Source organism: Dipodomys ordii, unplaced genomic scaffold (genome assembly GCF_000151885.1).
Source record: "Dipodomys ordii isolate 6190 unplaced genomic scaffold, Dord_2.0 Scaffold9, whole genome shotgun sequence".
In the NCBI taxonomy this organism is placed as follows: domain Eukaryota; kingdom Metazoa; phylum Chordata; class Mammalia; order Rodentia; family Heteromyidae; genus Dipodomys; species Dipodomys ordii.
The window spans coordinates 13,697,745-13,719,546 of NW_012267225.1; the positions used below are offsets into that span (position 1 = coordinate 13,697,745).

Sequence of the window (21,802 nt, forward strand, 5' to 3'; positions counted from 1 at the left end):
CCTCCTCCTTTCCTTTGTCCTTTCTTCCTTCATTTCTTCCCTCCCTTCAGGCTCCACTTTTTCTATTCATACCACTCTACTCTTTGAGCCAAGCTACTGGTTCTGGCTTTTTACTAGTTAAGTAGAGATAATAGTCTTTTTCAAGTTTGTCTGCCTGGGCTGATCCTCACATCTGAGTGGCTTGGATTAGAGGTGTGAGTCACTGCCATCAGACTTTCCTTAGGTCTCTCTTTCTCTCTCAAAAAAGTTGTGTAGCTGGGCGCCAGTGGCTCTTGCCTGTAATCCTAGCTGAGGAGGCTGAGATCTGAGGATCTCGGTTCAAAGCCAGCCTGGGCAGGAAAGTCTGTGAAACTCTTATCTCCAATAAACCACCAGAAAACTGGAAGTGGCGCTGTAGCTCAAGTGGTAGAGCGCTAGCCTTGAGCTGAAGAGCTGAGGGACAGTGTTCAGGCCCAGAGTTCAAGCCCCACGACTGACAAAAAAAAAAAAAAAGTTGTGTAGCTAGATATTAGATATACTACAGAGCTTTCATTCTTTGGAAATACTGTATTGTGCCCTGAGTGTTGCTGCCTAGTGATAGGAATGTTACTGAAAAGACAAATTAACTTGGTAACTGTTATTCAAACTAGCATCACTTGCTACTGAAAGTACCATTTGGAATTTACTAAACAATATTAAATGACTATGTTTCTTCAGAGGAAAACGTCTTTTTTTTTTTTTTTTTTGTCAGTGGTGGGGCTTGAACTCTGGGCTTGGGCGCTGTCCCTGTGCTCTTCAGCTCAAGGCGAGCGCTCTACCGCTTGATCCACAGTGCCACTTAGAGGAAAACTTCTTGCATGGGGCTGGCCTCAGATTTCAGTCTTCCTACCTCTATCTCCCAGAGCTGGGATTTCATGCCTGGCTTATTTTTCTAAAATATGGGGTATAATCTGAACTGGCTTCAAATTTCAATTATTTCGTCTGAGCTTCCTGATTGTAGGCTGTACTACATGCCCAGCTATGACCTCACATCTATCAGTGCATATGTCATTTCTAATCTAACCAAGAAATTAAAACTAGTGGGAATCAGAGTGTATTGTAGCTCTCCTAACATACCTCCACTCTTTAGTTATTCCTATGAAAACCTTCCTTCATAGTTTTGTCATGATCATTTTTCGTTTCTTTACAAGAGGATGTTAGCAATTTCTGTGCTTTTTTTTTTTTTTTTTTGGGTCCGGTCATGGGGCCTGAACTCTGGGCCTGAGCGCTGTCCCTCAGCTCTTCAGCTCAAGGCTAGTGCTCTACCACTTGGGCCACAGGCGCCACTTCCGGCTTTTTTCTTTTTGCTTATGTGGTGCTGAGGAATCGAACTCAGGGCCTCATGCATGCAAGGCAAGCGCTCTACCACTGAGCCACCTTCCCAGCCCTCTGTGCTTTCTTTTAACTGTAGTGTGTGGAGTTAAAATTGCAACAACTTGGTGCCTTGTATTTGAATTCATTTTTCTTCTTTACTGGATTGCAAGGTCTTAGAGAATAGATTCTTGTCTGTTCAGTATCAGCTACACTTGATATAGGTTGATATACAAATAATGAGAAAAAATTAATATATTTGTCATAAATTCACATGTATATTGGGTGCTTGTTGTGTTGTCATTACTTCTGATGGTGCAAATCATTAAAAATGAGAAAAATTATTCAAGTAAAATCTGTCTGTTTTTAGTTTAATTTTCTGGAGTGAAAGAGTGTGAGAAGAATACTTTGTGCTACAATGAGCTGCTTATTCTCCTGCTACCTATTGCAGACAGTATCTAAGAAATAGGCATCCTCTATTATTATTATTTTTTTGGTTGGTCATGGAGTCTGAATTCTGGGCCTGGACACTGTCCCTCAGCTCTTCAGCTAAAGGCTAGTGCTCTACCACTTGAGCCACAGTGCCACTTCCAGCTTCTTTCCTGCTTCTGTGATGCTGAGGAATCAAACCCAGGACCTCTTGCATGCAAGACAAGCACTCTACCACTGAGCCACCTTTTCAGCCCTAGGTGTCCTTTTAAATGAACTATCCATGTAGTTCTAGGGATTTTTGTAGCTGATGGGGAGTAGGTAAGGTAAACAGTAAGGTAAACAGCACTTCATCCGGGTGCCTTACGCCTATACTCCTAGCTACTACTTATAAGGAGGAGATCTGGAGTTTGCAGTTTGAAGCCATAAAAATTAGGAGACTCCAATGACTGAACTTGGTGTTGGTGCTTGTCATCCTATCCCAAGGTACAGAAAAGCATAGTAGCTAGGCACAGTGGCAAGCACCTGCCATTATAGTGACAAAGGGAAGCACAAATAGGATTGCAGTCTAAGTTGGTCTCAGTATAAAATCTTACACTTGAGGCCTAATCTTGAAAATTACCAGTGCTGGCTGGGCTCAGGTGGCTCACAACTATAATCCTAGCTACTCAAAAGGCTGAAATCCGAGGATTGTGATGCAGGAAAGTCTGAAAACTCTTATCTCCAGTTAACCAGCAAAAAAGCCAGACATATAGCTGTGGCTCAAGTAGTAGAGTACTAACTTTGAGCAGAAAAGCTTAGGGACAGCATTCAGGCCCTGAGTTTAAGCTCTACAACTGGACCAAAAACAAAAAGAAAAAAGAAAAGTACCAATGGTAAAAGTAGCTAGTGCAGTGGTTCAAGTGGCAGAGGGCTTGCCTAGCAAGTACAAAACCTTGATGTCAAACCTAATTACTGACCCTCCCCACCAAAAGACAACAACAGTTGGTGTGGTTTATTCTGCTGTTCAGAATTGAGGTACTTTGCAAGTCATCAAATCCAGAAAATTTTCCACTTGTACCTGGAGATGCAATATAGATACTTCAAATGTACAAATTTTGATTTGAATTTTGTTTTTTTTAAATGTTTTTAATTAAAATACCAGTTACAAGATATACTTTAATATCTGAAATGAATGTGTGTCTTTAAGTTTAACTGATGGTGTCTACTTTGGTTAGTCATATTTGATGCCATTTTAGATTTGATGAAAGATAGTATTTAGAAACTCTCAAGAAGTATTTAGAATATACACTAAGTTTAACATACTGTATTCTACAAAAATACTGACACTTAGGGTCACTTACATGGCTGTATCATTTAGTGATGGGCTGATGAGGTCTCTCCAGTTACCTGGTTTGAACTTTCTCATATTCTAGTACTGATAGAATGGTCAGAATTCTTACATGTCAGTTAACTACCAAGAATTAAAGCAGAAGTTGCCAGGCCTCTTAAGAGGTTAATCCTAGGGCTGGGAAGGTGGCTCAGTGGTAGAGCCCCTGCCTTGCATGCTCAAGGCCCTGGGTTCGATTCCTCAGCACCACATAAGCAAAAAGAAAAAAGCCAGAAGTGGCGCTGTGGCTCAAGTGGTAGAGCGCTAGTCTTGAGCTGAAGAGCTGAGGGACAGCGCCCAGGCCCAGAGTTCAGGCCCCACGACCAGACCCAAAACAAAAAAAGAGGTTAATCCTAGGATCTGCTCTTCATCGCCTCTGTCACATTTTATTGGTCAAAATGTGGGGAAAGCCAGTTGATATTTAAGGGGAATAGGAGTGACCTACCTCTATTTCTAACTGGGCCTGGAGGGTAGGAAGAACAGTGTAGTAGCTTAATGGCCATCTATTCCCCTGTTTTTTTATCCTTCATGGAGTGGGAATCTAAATCAAAGCATATAAATAACTTTACATTCTTGTTTTCACATACTTTGTCAAATTAGCTCTTCAGCAAGATTTCTACTGTCACTAAATTTATATTTTCCACAGTTCTTCCAATAATATATTTAGGTTATCATTTTTACTAATTTTTTTTGTGGTACTTGGGTTTGAACTCAGGGTTTCATGCTTGTTAGGCTAGCATTCTATCATTTGAGATACACCCCTAGCTTTCTTTTTGAATAGAGTCTCAGTTACACCACCCATCACCCAGACTCTTACCTCCTACTTATGCCTCCTGTGTAGCTGGGAGTATAATGCACCACACCTGGCTTGAAGGCATTTTTTTGATGGATATGCAGTAACTTCATAGTTGTTATAGTTAGAATGTTTTTTAATTTTCTTGTTTACCTTTTCATATCGGTTTAGTTATGAAATATATATAAAAACCCATGTGGTACTTGTTCAGTAGAACTGGCTTTTTTTTATTAGTTTAAACAGAATTTGTAGTAGTTAAATTGTAGACAACAAAAGTATATCAAGAGAGGAATCAGTGAACAATTTAGACCATAGAATACCAAGAAACCATTACAAAGAAAATAAATCTCTGTGCTCTATAAGAACTATGTTCATAACAGTAGGGAAAAAACATATAAGACACCCAGTCTCCCCGTTTTCCTTTCCCTTCCCACCGACAAGCTGGATAGTTCATTTTCAACATAGCGTCTAGTGAGTAAAAAATATTTCTACAAATATTTTCACAAATATTTGTTTCATAAGCATCTTTGTGTGTGTGTGGGGGGGTCTGTGTGTGTGTACCTACAAACAGCAGTATGAATATCTGTTTACATGGAACTGTTTTAGGTTTCTGAATTATGCAGAGTAAGCTAGCAGACATGCCTATTTAGCCCTAAATATTATTAGCTGAAAACTAAGGAATTGTCTTAAAACAATGTAATTATTAAAATCAGAAAATTAATATATTGAATTAAGAAAGGGATGCTACCTTGTTGTTACTATGCTTGGCTTCCCAGTTTACTTACTATTATCACTATTATTTTACATTTTTATTATGGGAGAGTTGTACAAGGGGGGAGTTTCGTTGTGACGTTTCCATTTATGAACCTTGAACTAATATCCTTTCTTTCTGGGGAGCTTGGGGGTCTTGAACTCAGGGCCTAGGTGCTGCACTTGAGTCTTTGTGCTCAAGGCTAGTATTCAACCAGTTGAGCCAGGGCTCCACTTCTGGTTTTCTTTGGTTAATTGGAGATAAGAATCTGAGGGACTTTCCCGCCCCAGCTGGCTTTGAACCGAGATCCTCAGATCTCAGCCTTCTGAGTAGCTAGGCTCACAGGCGTGTGCTACCAGTGCCCAGCTAGGAGTACATTTCTTTTTGGATATATTACCCCTTTCCTATCTCTCTCCCAATTTTTCCCTCCCCAACCCACTGACAAGTTGTGTAATATGTCATTTTCAACATAGTGTCAAGTGAGTACCACTGCTACATTTATTCACCCTGTATATTCCTCCATTTCTCTGCACTCCCTTACCCTCCCATAGACATATAAATGCACAAACAAGACAAAGAGGAAACAAAAACAGCAACAGAGACAAAACCTCTTGTTTACATTTTCTGGAGTTCATTTCTAAAATACTATTTTATATGATCAGATGCATATAGGCATTTCACCTTTGTGTTCCTCCCATGAGTATCCTCTTTTGGTCTGTGTGTGAATGCCTAGAGTTCTATATAATTTATCCCAGTGTATTTCAGATAATTTCTATATAATTTATCCAGTATATTTCAGATCTAGCTTCTGCATATGAAAGAAAACGTGCCGTTTGTTTCTCTGAGCTTAGCTTATCTCACTTAACATGATTTGTTCTAGGTCCCTCCATTTCCCTGCAAATGACATAAAATTATTCTTTCTAATGGCTATGTAAAATTCCATCGTACCATATTTTTTTGGAGCCACTTATCTATTGTAGGGTATCTGGACTGTTTCCATAATTTGGCTATTGTGAATAGTACAACAATGAACATGGATGTGCAAGTGTCTTTATGGTATCCTAGGTTGTGATGTTCTGGGTAGATGCCCAAGAGTGGTATGGCTGGGTTGTAGGAAATATCTGTTTATTTTTTTGAGGAGCCTCCAGGCTGCTGTCCAGAGTGATCTATGACCTTTTAATGTTGCTTCTGCATAAATGTTATGTTTTCATATGTTGTGTTTCTGGGCTTTTATTTGTTAGTCCCTTGATTTTTGTACCAGTTCCACATTATATTAATCTTATCAGCTGGTGATAAAAGTCCTGATGTGTTTTCTTCTTTTCCTTTTCTTTTTCTCCACACTTTGGACCAGACCTTAATGTTTCTATAAGTGTTAGAAGTTGTTAAGCCCAAGGAACAATTTCAGTCTTTTTTTTTTTTTTTTGGGTCCAGTCATGGGGCCTGAACTCTGGGCCTGGGCGCTGTCCCTCAGCTCTTCAGCTCAAGGCTAGCGCTCTACCACTTGAGCCACAGCGCCACTTCTGGCTTTTTTTCTTTTTGCTTATGTGGTGCTGAGGAATCGAACCCAGGGCCTCAGGCATGCAAGGCAAGCACTCAACCACTGAGCCACCTTTCCAGCGCCACAATTTCAGTCTTGTAGAAACAATTTATAGGTTCATTTGGGAAGAGCTTTTTTTTTTTTTTTAAATCAATATTAGTAGTTTCTTCAGGCAGATATTGCTCTGTTTAGTTTTTTGATACTCACTTGTGTTTTGTAATCTCTTCTGAAAATGTTACTTTTTTTACTTGCTTTTCCTCTGTATGGTTTCTTTTTTCCTTTTCTTTTCTTTCTTTCTTTGTTGTTGTTGTTGTTGGTGGTGGTACTGGTGCTTGAACTTACGGCCTGGTGTATTGTCACTTAGCTTTTTCCACTCAAACCTGCCACTTGAACCACAGCTCCATTTCCAGCTATTCGGTGGTTAATTGGAGATAAGAATGGCCCGGCGCTGGTGGCTCACGCCTGTAATCCTAGCTACTCAGGAGGCTGAGATCTGAGGATCTCGGTTCAAAGCCAGTCTGGCAGGAAAGTTCGTGAAACTCTTATCTCCAATAAACCACCAGAAAACTGGAAGTGGCGCTGTAGCTCAAGTGGTAGAGTGTTAGCCTTGAGCTGAAGAGCTGAGGGACAGTGTTCAGGCCCAGAGTTTAAGCCCCATGACCAACCAAAAAAAAAAAAAAAAAAAAAAGGTCATGGACTTTCCTGCTTTAGCTGAGTTTGAACTGCATTTGTTTTTGAAAAGCACCTGAGTCAGGGAACCCTTTTTTTTATGCCAGTCCTGGGGCTTGAACTCAGGGCCTGGGCACTGCCCTTGAGAGTCTTTTGCTCAAGGCTAGCACTCACTAGTGCCACTTCTGGCTTTTTCTGAGGCATCAAACAGGGCTTCATACATGCTAGGCAGGCATTCTACCACTAAGCCACATCCCTAGCCCCCAAGAATGTTTTTTGAAAAGAACGCAAAAACTTTGCATTAGGTATACCAAGGGAATTTCATTGTTATATTTTGCACAGTTAACAGAATGTTACCATCCTCTAACACTACCTCCCCCCCCCCCCCCTTCCCCTTTTTTTTTTGGCTTTGTCCTGGGGCTTGAACTTGGCCTGGAAGCTCAAGGCCTAGTGTTCTGTCACTTGAGCTGCAGCTCCATTTCCTGGCATTTTTGGGCTAGTTAATTGGAAAGGTAGTCACTGTCCTGCTGGGGCTGACTTAGAACCATGAGCTCAAATCTTAGCCTTCTGAGTAGCTAGGATTACAGGCATGAGCCACCACTGCTCAGCTTTTGTTTGGCTTTTTAAATCAAAGCTGGTGTTGTATCACTTGAATTCTACCTCCAGTTCCAGCATTTTGCTGGTTAATTAGAGATAAAGAGTCTTTGATTTGTTTGGATTGACATTGAATCTTGCTCTTTAGATTTTTCAGCCTCCTTAGTAGGTAGGATGATAGGCTTGAGCCACAGACATCTAGCTTACAGGGTGCTTTTAATGAATTCATCTTATCTGTGTTGTGTTGAAGAGCGACAGATTCCCATAAGAGAATTCTGTGGAGAGAAGGTGAGCAGTCTGACAGTGTGTAGAATCTGGAATTTTATCCCATAGCTATTTGTTCAAGGCACACAGATATCCTAGGGAGGAAAGGCAGACATTGTTGATGAGGAGCAGCAAAAATGAGGGTAGAATGCAGATGGGAAAGCAAAAAGGTATTCCATTCCTAAAGGTGTTTTCCCTTAATTTTTGAGTAAGTGATAATTCACCTGGTCTGATTGGGTAAAAAAGGGATGTTCAGTGAGGCTTCTCTGTCCTTGTTCTCCGTGACTGTACTTATAACTCCCATTTACTGTGTGGGTTGCAGGAAATGTTATTTTAACCTTGCTCAAACTTAAGTATTTCTGTTCAATCTTATGTATTTTCTCCCCTACTAGCTTGCAGAAGGTAAAAAGCTAATGAATTGACTTTTGTGCTTATTGGTGGTTTTTGTTTTTGTTTTTGTTAGTTGTGGGGCTTAAACTCTGGGCCTGGGTGCTGTCCCTCAGCTCTTCAGCTCAAGGCAAGCACTTTACCACTTGAACCACAGCTCCACTTTTAGTTTTCTGGTTTTTTATTGGAGATTAATAGTGTCACAGACTTTCCTGCTTGGGCTGGCTTTGAACTGCAGTCCTCAGATCTCAGGATTACAGGTGTGAGCCATCAGCACCTGGCTGTGCTTATTTTTTTTAACAAGCACAACATTACAAGATATCCTAGTATTTATTTGGCAGTCTTTATGCCTTTTTCTGGGTATCATGTTCCTTTACCTATAGGTAAAGGAATAAAGTCAGATATGCTTCAGATTAAAAACTGTAAGTATGTTTGCATTCAGCTTTTGCCTTGGAGTTATTGCTATTTTTTGGTCTTAATCTCATGAGTGTGAATTCATTGTAGTTATAGGAAACTTCATTAAGTGGGAAGCCTGAAGACTTGAATTGATTTGGATTGGCATCAAATAATTGTATCAACTACCTAGAAATCAACCTTTGCATCTTACAGCTTTTGTGGTGCAACATCCCCATCTTGTGGCTTTTTTCAGTCTTCACAGGAAAGATGGTTGAAGCCTCAGTGGTTATTTGAAATATGACTGGAGTGCTGGGCCCTAAACTAGAAAACATCATTTACTGTGTATTTTGGTTTTGAGTTTCATGTGTAAAAATAGCTTTTCCAGCTATTGTAACACTGCATATTAATTAGCATTGCCAATAATGGGTCAGATAATCTTAGAACTATTTTCTTGAACTGTATAGAGATGGTAAAAAGTTTAGCAGTAACAAAACAAAGTTTAGCACTTTAGGTTTGCTTCATTTATGACACTTTGGTAAAAAGAAACATTAAATTTACAATTTTTTTCTTAGTAATTTTGGATGCTGGTAAAGGTCATCTGACTTAATTGATTTAAAGAGGAAGCAAAAATTATAAACACAAGCTTATTTATTTTAGAGGAATGACATCCTAATGGCAAGAGTAGTTAAAATTGTTTTCAGATTGCTTGAAGTCTGGCAGACATTGGCTTACTCCTGTAATTGTAGTTACTCAAAAGGTGGAGACTCTCCACTTAGCTAGTTTTAGCCAGACTGGATGTGTGGATCAAGTGGTAGAATGTCATCTGTGAGCAAGAAAGCCCAGCAAGAACAAAGGCCCCAAGTTCAAGCCCTAGTACTGACACAGACACACAGAACTCTAAAAGAATTACCTTGAACAATAAAATGGTAGTATATTGTGTCAGTACAGCTTAAAAAAAAAGTAGTGGCCAGGTGGTATATTAATAGAAACTTAGAGATTAGGATGGTATTTATAGGAATTCAGGAAGAATTTATGTTGTTTTTTTTAATTGTAAAAATGTACCAGAGGGGTTACAGTTACATGAGTAAGGTAATGAGTACATTTCCTGTCGAACATTGTTACCTCCTCCTTTGTTTTTCCCCTACCATCCCTAGAACTTTATTCTTTTGGGTTCTGTCGTGGGGCCCAAACTCTGGGCCTCGGCGCTGTCCCTCAGCTCTTCAGCTCAAGGCTAGCACTCTACCACTTGAGCCACAGCACCACTTCCGGCTTTTTTTTTTTTCTTCTGTGGTGCTGAGGAATCAAACCCAGGGCCTCAGGCATGCAAGGCAAGTGCTCTACTACTGAGCAATCTTCCCAGCCCTAGAACTTTATTCTTAACTGAAGGAGATAAATAGAAGTTTTATGTCATATTGTATAACCACTAAAATGATCATAGTAAAAATATGTTTGTGAAAAAAGCCACCGCGGCACAAGTACAAGCTATTAAGTAATCAATGCAAAGCCCAGGGGAGGAGATGTGGGACAAGCACTATTCTATAACAATTGTGTGAGAAAATACCATTGGATTCCTCTTAGAGCCCCTCTCTGGATGGAGAGTCTCACTCACTACTTTCTTTCACAGCTTTCCTTTTACTTTCAAATACGCTTGCTCTGTTTACCTTAAAACAATTATGTTGTTTAAAGAGCATTCCCTTTGAGGAATTCCCTTTGAGGATTTCTGAATCCACAATGATTCAGTGAGGTAAGAACTATTGTTATCTGACTTTTATAGTTGAGAAAATGTTTTCAGGATCACCTGTCAAAAGTGGGCAGAGGGGCTGAGAATATAACTTAGTAATAGAATGCTTGCCTAGCATACATGAAGCCCTGGGTTCCAGTCCTAAGAAAAAGCTGGAAGTGGCACTGGCTCAAGTGGTAGAGTGCTAGCCTTGAGCAAAAGAAGCTCAGGGACAGTGCCCAGGCTCTGAGTTCCAGAACTGGTCAAAAAAAAAAAAAAGTGGGCAGAACTAGAGTGGGATTTGGGCGTTGGACTCCTAGATTTGTACACATATAACCAGCATGTACTCCTGTGTAGTTTGTAGTGTTGTGCAAAGGGGAGAACAATGATGTGGTCTTGGCACCAGGTTTTAGTGCTAGATCTGCCACTATGAACTGTGTGACCTTGGAAAGGTATCACAACTTTAGTTTCAAGTTCCCTCCTCCCTCCAGGACTAAATAGTATAGCATCGCACTTAATATATGTTAGGTAAATGGTTATAGATAATTACAACAATTTTGATGACTTTTTTTTGGGGGGGTGGTCAGTCATGGGGCTTGAACTGTGGGCCTGGGTGCTGTCCCTCAGCTCTTCAGCTCAACGCTAGCGCTCTACTACTTGAGCCACAGCACCACTTCCGGTTTTCTGGTAGTTAATTGGAGATAAGAGTCTCACGGACTGTCTTGCCCGCGCTGGCTTTGAATTGGCTTTGAGATTCTCAGATCTCAGCCTCCTGAGTAGCTAGGATTACAGGTATGAGCCACCATGCCCGGCCTTGATGACTTTTTAATGTCATCTTCATATTTCTGTGACCTGTTGTCTTCAAATATTTTGATGTTGTACCATACAATAAATGATTAATAGTTTTTGTTTTAAGGTTGATGAAAAGTTTTTCATTTTATGTTTGAAGGGACACCAGTTACTAAGAATTAGGAAGTGGAAGAGACGTTTGTCTTTAGCAGGAGAAATAATTAAAAAAAAATGAATGAGTCAGTTCTTTTTATTTATTTTTTATTTTTTTGGTCGGTCATGGCCTGAACTCTGGGCTTGGGCCCTATCCTTGAGCTTCTTTTACTCCAGGCTAGCACTCTACCACTTGAGTCATAGTACCACTTCTGGCTTTTTCTGTGTATGTGGTACTGAGGAATTGAACCAAGGGCTTCATGCATGCAAGGCAAGCACTCTACCTACCATTAAGCCACATTTCCAGCCCATGAGTCAGGTTTTTAAGGATGTGATTGTTTCTTTTTTGGCATCTCCTAGGGCTTCTCAGGGCCTGGGCTCTGTCTTAGAGCCTCTTTGTGCTCAAGGCCACCACTCTACCACTTGAGCCACAGTGCTACTTCTGACTTTTTCTGAGTAGTGTATTGGAGATGAGTCTCTCAGGGCTGGGAATGTGACTTAGGGTATAGTGCTTGCTTAGCATACATGAAGCCCTGGGTTTGATTCCTCAGTATCACAGACACAGAAAAAGCCGGAAGTGGCACTGTGGCTCAAGTAGTAGAGCATTAGCCTTGAGCAAAAAGAAGCTCAGGGACTGTGCCCAGGCCCTGAGTTCAAGCCCCAGGACTGCCCTCCCCCTTCCCCCCGAAAGTCTTACAGACTCTTCTGCCCATGCTGACTTTGAACTGCAAGCCTCAGATCTCAACTCTCAGAGTAGCTAAGATTCTAGGCATGAGCCACCAATGCCTTCCTGAGATATGATTTTTCTTTTCTTTCAGCTCTGAGAGAGAGAGAGAGAGAGAGAGAGAGTGTGTGTGTATAGAATGTGTGATGGAGTTGAGGGGAGATTTCATGTAAGATGCTATTTTCGAGCATGGAAATCTTCTTTCGTGGGGCTTGAACTTTGGGCCTGGCACTGTCCCTCAGCACTTTAGCTCAAGGCTAGTAGTGCTCTACCACTTGAACCACAGCGCCACTTCCAGTTTTCTGAGTCGTTTATTGGAGATAGGAGTTTCACAGACTTTCCTCCCGGGCTGGCTTTGATCTGTGGTCCTCAGATCTCAGCCTCCTGAGTAGCTAGGATTACAGGCATGAGCCACTGGCACCTGGCTGGAAATCTTCTTGAGTAGAGAAATTAAGGTCAGTAATCCAGACAATGTAGAAAATTGAGAGATTTATGGTTATAGATCAGGGATTGGAGATCCTAATGCTGAAAAAGTAGGAGTTTCTAGATCAAAAGATTTATGTGTTAGGATTTTAGGAATCTAACAAGGAGCAATGAGGTCTAAAGAGCAAAAACATGTGTGACATGGGATTGAGATGTAGAAAAGAGTAGTGAATATTGAATGGTTGGACCAGAAACAAAAGAAAGAACCTTTTGCAAATCAAGCAACTTCCCAGTGGCAATTGAGTGATGGTACTGCCTTGGTAGAGGGAGGACAGCACAAGTTAGAGATGGTAGCCCTAACTAATGGAAAGAGGAAGTGTAGGAGATAGGGGCCATAGCAGCACTCTAGAAAACCCAATCTTTTGGTACTTTTTCAAACACTGAATATAATTCTCATAAAAAAATCATTAGAATGTATATATTAGTGAACTTAACTTATATGAACTGTCTGGTCATGCCTGCTTATTTGATGCCAAGTATAGAAAAATCATGTGGGAAAAATACTTATTTTATGTTCATTTCCTTGTGATTGACTTAGCCAGTGTAAAAATGAGCAAATAGAAATGAATATGAATGTTCTATACTTCCGTTAATACTTGATACAATGCTTTCTTAACAGTATTTTTATTTTGAGGGGTTGTTAGACTAACCATTTGGTGGGCTAGAATGGGTGAAAATAATCTTGTCTTTTGGGAAAAAATTTGAAAAAAATAATCTGAAAAGGCTGAATTTAAATGTAGTTCTTCTGTGAGCTTTTTACATTTCTGTTGACATTCTTTTGTATAGGAGTTAAAGTTCCTCGTAATTTTCGCTTATTGGAAGAACTTGAAGAAGGACAAAAAGGAGTAGGCGATGGTACGGTTAGCTGGGGCCTTGAAGATGATGAAGATATGACACTTACAAGGTGGACAGGCATGATTATTGGGCCACCAAGGGTCAGTGCTGTATATATATATTTTCTATTAATATTTATTGTTAATAAGAAAATTTGATGTTATAGTATTAATATTATAATAAACAATTATGATAACTTTTAACTGAAATAATACCTCCCTGTTACTTTGTGTGCATTTATTGATGCCTCCTATATTCAGTATGATGCTCAGTTTTATCTAGAGGATTGGGGTGGGGGAAATAAAAGTGGCAAACATTGTTGCTATCAAGGTATTTGTAGTATTTAGTAGAAAAGGAAAAAACAATGAGTATAAGTGACAGATTCTAAATTTGGCAGAGCAAGTAAGTTCACTGTGGGACTTTAGAATATGTTTCTTCTAGCTGGAATAAATTGAGGAAGGCTGAACAGTGGAGGAAGTTGCCTTTGGAATGAGCCATAAAGGACTGACTGGTAGGATTTCTGAAGGTTGTGATGGGGATGGAGAACATTCCAGATAGAGAGGAAAAAAGGTGAGGAAATGGAGGGGATATTTGGGAATAGTAAACAGTCATTTTGGCTTAACATGTTACTAACCCCCTTGTATAAATGAGGGTTTTTAAATTGGTTTGTATTGAATGAACATTGTTATTTGCTCTCTGACATTTCATATGCCACGGACATCCATCCCGTAGGCCTGGATTTCTTTGTTCATAAAATACTTTTAAAAGTCTAAGAATTTGTTGGGAGTATAGCTCAGTGGCTGAACCAATGGTTTAGTAAGGGGACCAATAAAGCAAAGCAAAACAAAAATCTGGGATTCTTACATATTTTCTGGTATTGTTGGCAGTTGGCCTCTTAAGCATTATTCCTAAGTCTTTCTTAGGTTTGTAAAGTTTGTAAAGTTTCAATTTTACGCAAAATCTTTTCTAGATTGAGAAACTTTTTTTTTTTAAATTACATTCCTTAACTCAAATGTATTATACGGTATTCTTTGTCTTCAGGGAGATTTTGTTGTTTTTCAGTCTTTGGTTTTGAAAGCATGTTATCTTGCTGTTGGGTAAAATTTAGATTTCCTCTTGATTTGTTACAAAACTGGAAATCTTAGAGAATGAATATTTGTGTGTGTGTGTGCATGAGTGCGCGCGTGCTTGGTGGTACTCGGGGTTTGATCAGGACCTTGCACTTGGCTAGACAGGTGCTCTTTACTGCTAAGCCATGCCTCTAGCCTATGTATTTTATGTATTTTTAAAAATATTCTTTTGCAATATCCATTAGTACTCTTAAACATTTCCTTCTTTCTTTCCTTGATGAAAATTTTCCTTAAGACAATTTGAGGAAAGAAATATGATATTGATGGTTAGAAGTCTTTATAACTTTGTGTTGTTTTGTTTGTTTGTTTTTTGGTTGGTTGTGGGGTTTGAACTCTGGCCTGTGTGCTGTCTCTGAGCTCTTCAGTTCAAAGCTAGCATTCTACCACTTGAGCCTCAGTACCACTTCTGGTTTTCTGAGTGGTTTATTGGAGATAAAAGTTTCATGGACTTTCCTGCCTGGGCTGGCTTCTTGAGCTAGGATTACAGGGGTGAGCCACTAGCATCTGGCTTAAAACCTTGATTTTTTAAAAATTGCATATAACCATTACCCTTATCTGTATTAAAACAACAAGTGTTACCAGAATTCAGAATTAGAATAGTTTGAAGATTTAAGTAAGAACTTGGTGGAATTTTTTGTTAGTTTGTTTGTTTGTTTTTTGCCAGTCATGGTGCCTGAACTCTGGGCCTGTGGCACTTGAGCCACAGTGCCACTTCCGGCTTTTTCTGCTTATGTGGTGCTGAGGAATCGAACCCAGGGCCTCATGCATGCAAGGCAAGCACTCTACCATTGAGCCACTTTCCCAGCCCATGAATCTTAATTTGAAATTATTTAAATTTGTTTTTTTTTAAGCCACGGCTTCCAGTGGACTTAAACCTTGAGAATGTTTTATAGCTAGGGTCTCAGTTTTGTTAGTGGTCTTATGGGAAGACCCTTAGCATAGTTCTCAGATGTGAGGAACTGCTATAGTCCTACTTGATCCTCTTATGTGGTTGAGATCCGTTGCAGGATTCCCAATCTAGCCACCTTTCCTAATGTCATTGAAGCACTTACTGTAAGTGCTGTGTCCATGCCCAATGTGTGTGAGGAGGTAAAGGCTATTTCTCAAGAGCTCTGTACATAGAGCACATAGACAAGGCAGTACTAAAAGACCTTCCCTCTGAGTTACTGTCTTGGAGTGTTAGGGGAAAATAATGGTAACTCTTCTTACTTATAACAAAGTTTATGGCTGAGGCACCTGTAATATAGATTAAAAAGAGAAAAAGATGTACATTTATTTTATTTAAATTTTATATTTTAGAAATAAAGTCCTGGGGCTGGGAAGGTGGCTCAGTGGTAGAGCGCATGCCTTGCATGCCAGAGGCCCTGGGTTCGATTCCTCAGCACCACATAAGCAAAAAAAAAAAGCCAGAAGTGGCGCTGTGGCTCAAGTGGTAGAGCGCTAGCCTTAAGCTGAAGAGCTGAGGGACAGTGCCCAGGCCCAGAGTTCAGGCCCATGACCAGACTCAAAAAAAAAAAAAAAAGAAATAAAGTCCTAAAGAAACAAGTTAGTGTGTGTGTGTGTGTGTGTGTATATATATATATATATATATATATATATATACACACACACACACACACACATTCACACTATTTTTTTTTTTGGCTGATTGTGTAGCCTGAACTCTGGGCCTGGGCGCTGTCCCTCAGCTCTTTAGCTCAAGGCTAGTAGTGCTCTACCACTTGAGCCACAGTGCCTACCTCCGGCTTTTTTCTTTTTGCTTATGTGGTGCTGAGGAATTGAACCCAGGGCCTCAGGCATGCAAGGCAAGCACTCTACCACTGAGCCACCTTCCCAGCCCAGGTTAGTATTTTTATGTTAAGTTTGGTTAAGAGTAACTAGTTGGACATCATTGAACAAAAAGTATGACTGAGTGGTAATAAGCTAGAGGGAGAAACTTGGTAAGGATTTTTTTTTGGGGGGGGGTATGGTCCTGGGGCCTGAACTCTGGGCCTGGGCGCTGTCCCTCAGCTCTTTAGCTCAAGGCTAGTAGTGCTCTACCACTTGAGCCACAGTGCCTACCTCCGGCTTTTTTCTTTTTGCTTATGTGGTGCTGAGGAATTGAACCCAGGGCCTCAGGCATGCAAGGCAAGCACTCTACCACTGAGCCATCTTCCCAGCCTGCAAGTTTTTCTTTTAAAAGGTGTAATATTTACAGCAAACGTCCCCAAAATTGACTGATTCTTCAGCTAGTCTGTATACTAGGAAAATGCTTAAGAACTGTTGAAGGCCAGGTATGGCAGCATGTACTTGTTACCACCGGTGACATGGGGTAGCACAAATAGGAGGATCACATCCCTATTTGGCCTGGGCATAGAATGCAAGATCCTACTTTGAATATAACCAGGGCAGCCAGGTGCCTGTGGCTTATGGCTGTAATTCTAGTTACTTAAGAGGCTAAGATCTGAAGATCACAGTGTGAAGCCAGTCTAGGCAGGTAAGTCTGTGAGGCTCTTGAAACTTAAAAATTCTGAGGCCAGGGCCAGGTGCAGGTGCTCATGCTTGTAATCCCAGTTACTTTGGAGGCAGAGATCAGTAATTCCATAGTTTGAGGCCAGCCTGAATGAAAAATTAGTGAAACATTATCTTAATCCAATAATTTAGGCCTGGTAACTCAAACCTGTGATCTCAGTGACTTTGGAAACCATAGATAGGAGGATGGAAGTCTGAGGCTGCCTCCTACCAGTAGTGTAGGAACTACTTTAGGGGATGGAGACATGGCTCAGTGTCTGGCAAGTGTAAGGCTCTGAGGTCAAACCTCAGTACCAAATTGAGGTAGAATTTACACATAGTAAGGCACATAGATTTTGTCATGAGTTTAACAGGTGTACCTTGTGACCTACATACATATTGGGAGATAGAACAAACATCTCATTTGTCCCAGAAGACTGTACATTTTCCCACCCCAATTAAGAGGAATTTTACATGTTTTAGAACTGTTCTATAAGTGGAACAGCTTTCTTTTATCATTATTATTATTATTGTAGTTTGAGGCCAGATGGGACAGACTAATTTATCAATTAACTAGCCAAAAGCTGGATCTGGAGCTGTGACTCAGTGATAGAGTACTAGCTGTGAGTGAAAAAAGCTGGACCAAAGTGTGTGGCTCTGAGTTTAAGATCCCTCTAAAATACCATTTTCACTTTTATTTTACTTTTCTCTTTTAGTGATAAAATTACACAGAGCCTTAAGGAGAAAGAAAAACTACAGTCATAGAAATAAGCCCTCAATAATCTAGAAGCTTTAAAATAATAATTTAGAAAACCTATTTTAAAATGATATAGAGCCGGGCGCTGGTGGCTCACGCCTGTAATCCTAGCTACTCAGGAGGCTGAGATCTGAGGATTGCGGTTCAAAGCCAGCCTGGACAGGAGAGACCGTGAGACTCCTATCTCCAATAAACCACCAGAAAACCGGAAGTGGCGCTGTAGCTCAAGTGGTAGAGTGCTTGCCTTGAGCTGAAGAGCCGAGGGACAGCGCCCAGGCCCAGAGTTCAAGCCCCACCACCGACCAAAAAAAATAAAAAGATATAGAAACAATTTATTGTTATGTTTCTGAATTTAGATAATAGGATTTAAGGAACCACAAAATATAGTAGTAATGGGAGGCATGAAATAATTATGCTTTATCAATAAAGATGGTATATGTTACCCCCTCATTTTTTTTATTGTGAAAATACCATACACAGGGGTTACAATTACATGGGCAAGATAATGAGTACATTTCTTATCAAGCATTGTTGCCTCCTCCTTTGTTTCCCCTTCCCATCCATTCCCATTTCCCCCTTCCCCCCGAACCTCCCTTCATTTTTTAAGTTACTGCTTGCTATATACATAAGGTGATGGTTTATCTGGAAGATATACAGAGTTATATCTCAAGTGGTGAAGTGCCTTCTTCATAGGCCCTGAGTTAAACTCTGGTACCTCATGGGAGTGGGGGAGTAAGCTTGTATAGCCAGGACCATTCTTTGTCTTCGTTTTGAGAATGAAAAGAGTGACTCATTATTAGTAATATTGGAATAAAATGAATAAAGATATAAAAACCTGTATAGGTGTTACACAAATAGTCTTATTATATATTGTTTTTAGCAAAATCTAAATTGAAGTGGTTTTGGTTTCTAATTTGTTGTAGACATTTTTTTGTACTACAAAAAGTTAAGAGACCAGGGCTGGGAAGGTGGCTCAGTGGTAGAGCGCTTGCCTTGCATGCTCGAGGCTCTGGGTTCGATTCCTCAGCACCACATAAGCAAAAAGAAAAAAGCCGGAAGTGGCTCTCTGGCTCAAGTGGTAGAGCGCTAGCCTTGAGCTGAAGAGCTGAGGGACAGCGCCCAAGCCCAGAGTTCAGGACCCATGACCGGACCCAAAAAAAAAAAAAAGTTAAGAGACCATTCTCATACTATTTTGTAGAATTGTTTTAGTTTAGTTTTGTTTTTCCTTTGGTCTTGGGGCTTGAATTCAGGGCCTGGGTACACTATCCCTGAGCTTTTTTGCCTAAGGCTAGTGGTCTACCACTTACAGCCACAACACCACTTCCAGTTTTCTGGTGGTTAATTATAAATTAAAGTCTCTTAGACTTTCCTGCCCAGGTTGGCTTCGAAGAACAGTGATCTTAAGATCTCAGCCTCCTGAGTAGCTAGGATTACAGCTAAGAACCACCAGTACCTGATAATTGTTTTAGTTTTTTAAAAAAATCTTTCTTTTGGAAGTGGCGCTGTAGCTCAAGTGGTAGAGCACTCGCCTTGAGCTGAAGAGCTGAGGGACAGCGCCCAGGCCCAGAGTTCAAGCCCCACGGCCGACAAAAAAAAAAAAAAAATCTTTCTTTTTAACTGTGTTTGTTGAATGTTTCCCTAACTATGTAAGTCAGATAACTTTGAATGTACAAAAATTTAATTCTTAAATCTTAAACATTATCATAAATATGTTTATATTATATTTTCTTATCATTTGGACATTATCTTAGGTATTATGATTATGATTTTCTTTAAAAATTTTTTTTGTCTTCCAGACAAATTATGAAAACAGAATATATAGCCTAAAAGTAGAATGTGGACCTAAATATCCAGAAGCTCCTCCGTCAGTTAGATTTGTAACAAAAATTAATATGAATGGAATAAACAATTCCAGTGGAATGGTAAGTTAATTAGACTTTTAAAAATATAAATATATGTATGTAACATATAGTACATCATTTGGAGAAAGTTTTTATAAACTATTGTTTAGGTGAAAGAATAAGGAAGTGTGTTACTCAAGATGGAGACAGGAAGATGGAGAGTTCAAGGCCAGCCTGGGCTACAAAGGAAGGATCTTTGTCTTAAGAACAACAAAAAGTTTGTCTTATGTTGTTTTTCTTCATGAAGCCTTAAAAACTTTAATGTATATCTACCTAATAGATGAAATAGTAACACTTTTTTTAGGATTTTATTTATTGTATCCATGGTTATATTTTGGTTGAATCCTTAATTTGCTGAAAAGATGATCATTATTTCTCAGTGAGTATTAACTTTTTTTTGTAGGGGTAAGGTACATTTGGTGAGATTAAAGGGACAAAATACTCATGAAGGGTATTTTTCTTTGAGGAACAAGTGTATCTGCTGGAATAGTCATGACTGACTATGATCTTGTTAAAGCAAATAGGCCAAAAGAATATGCTGTAGGTTGACCCATAGAGTTAGTTAAAATAGCTCAATTTTTAATATGAGTAGATTGTTAGGTTTGTGTTAGGATTTTAAGATCCATACTCTGTTGATGCCATATTGAGAGCACACAACAGGCAAATACATGTTAGGAAGCAAAAATTATATAAGCATAATGACATGAAAGTATCTTTTGACTTTTTTTGGGGGGGGGGTCCATTCGTGGGGCCTGAACTCTGGGCCTGGGCCACTGTCCCTCAGCACTTCAGCTCAAAGCTAGCACTCTACCACTTGAGCCACAGTGCCACTTCCAGCTTTTTTCTTTTTGCTTATGTGGTGCTGAGGAATCGAACCCAGGGCCTCATGCATGCAAGGCAAGTGCTCTACCACTGAGCCACCTTCCTAGCCCAGTATCTTTGGACTTTTTGTGTGTTTCTGTTCATGTCATCTTCATGTTCCCTCTTTCCAATAATGTTTTTCATACATTAAAGGATTTCTTGTAGATTACTTCCTTTCCATATTTGTCCAATTTCCCCTGCAAGTAACCACACTTTTGGCAACAAACAGTGTCTTTAGATTTAGAGCTGGCTCTGACTAATCCTTGCCTAGTATACAGGTCTGAGACTGGATCTCAAAGGGCCTGGTGCTTCCTTGCTAGGAGCACTAGCCCAAAGCATGACCCTGAGAAAAGATCAAATAAAGGTTATTAGAAACCTCAACTTTGACATGCTGATGCCACTCTCCACGTCTCACAACACCCTCTCCCCTACAAACTTCCTTTCAACTCTGAATTAGGCTATTTGAGTACCCTTTCTGGTACTGAGTTTGAGATCTGGTCTCAGACCAAAAATAAAGAGTTCCTTTCCATTTTTTTGTCAGTATTTGTGATTTATTGGTATTATGTAGTCTGCTATGTGGTGGTGCACAACTGGATATGTTCAGGTTTAAATAGATCATCCTAGTGGCTTTTGATTTCTTACATATATCTTGTTTTTCACCTACTTTTGGAATGGTTGTTCTTAACCATTTTCATTTAGTTTCTGTTCTTTCAGCGATTATTCTAGAAATTAAGGTGCAAACAACATTTCTGTGTGAACTAATATTAAAAGATATAATTGAGGCAAGATTATGAATTTAAATTTATTGAAAAATATTGTTTAGGAGCTGGGTTTGGTGGCTCATGACTATACTCCTAACTATTCAGGAGGCTAAGATTTGAGGATTGAGGTTCAAAGCGAGTTCTGGCAGGAAAGTCTGTGAGACTCTTTATCTTCAGTTAATTAGCAAGAAGCCAGAAGTGGAACTGTGGTTCAAGTGGTAGAGCACCAGTCTTGAGTAAAAAATGTAAGGGACAGCACTCAGGCACTGAGTTTAAGCCCCAGTTTTTTCTCTCTGTCTCTTTCTCGCTTTCTCCCTCTTCCTCCCTTCCTCCTTTTCTCCTTCCTTCTCCCCCTCTTTCTTCATTTCTTTCTCCCCCTCTTTCTCCCCTTCTGCCCTTCCCCTCTCCCTTTTTACCTCTCCTCTCCTCTCCCCTGCCCCCTCCCCCAAAGAATATTGTTTTAACTGATGACATAGCATTGCTTTTATGGTGAAGATATTTTGTTAGCTTTTTTTTTCCCTGTCAGGTACATAGCTATTTTCAATTATTGCTTTATTTTCATACTATATATAAATTATAAGTAATTAATGCTAGGTTCTACAGTGTTGAGAGCTAGGAAATTCAGGATTAAATTTCAGACCTATTCTAACCAGTTTATTGGAACTCTGGCTTGTGGTTCAT

General features: G+C 39.9%; 1 protein-coding gene across 1 annotated transcript in view; it reads left to right on the plus strand.

The window, feature by feature from the left end:
- Positions 1–21,802, plus strand: part of Ube2v2 (ubiquitin-conjugating enzyme E2 variant 2) — a 37,304-nt gene that overhangs the window by 8,756 nt on the left and 6,746 nt on the right. The window contains exons 2-3 of the mRNA XM_013009421.1: positions 13,174–13,322; positions 19,395–19,520. Of these exons, the coding sequence (XP_012864875.1) occupies positions 13,174–13,322; positions 19,395–19,520 (275 nt within the window). The remainder of the gene's footprint in view (positions 1–13,173; positions 13,323–19,394; positions 19,521–21,802) is intronic.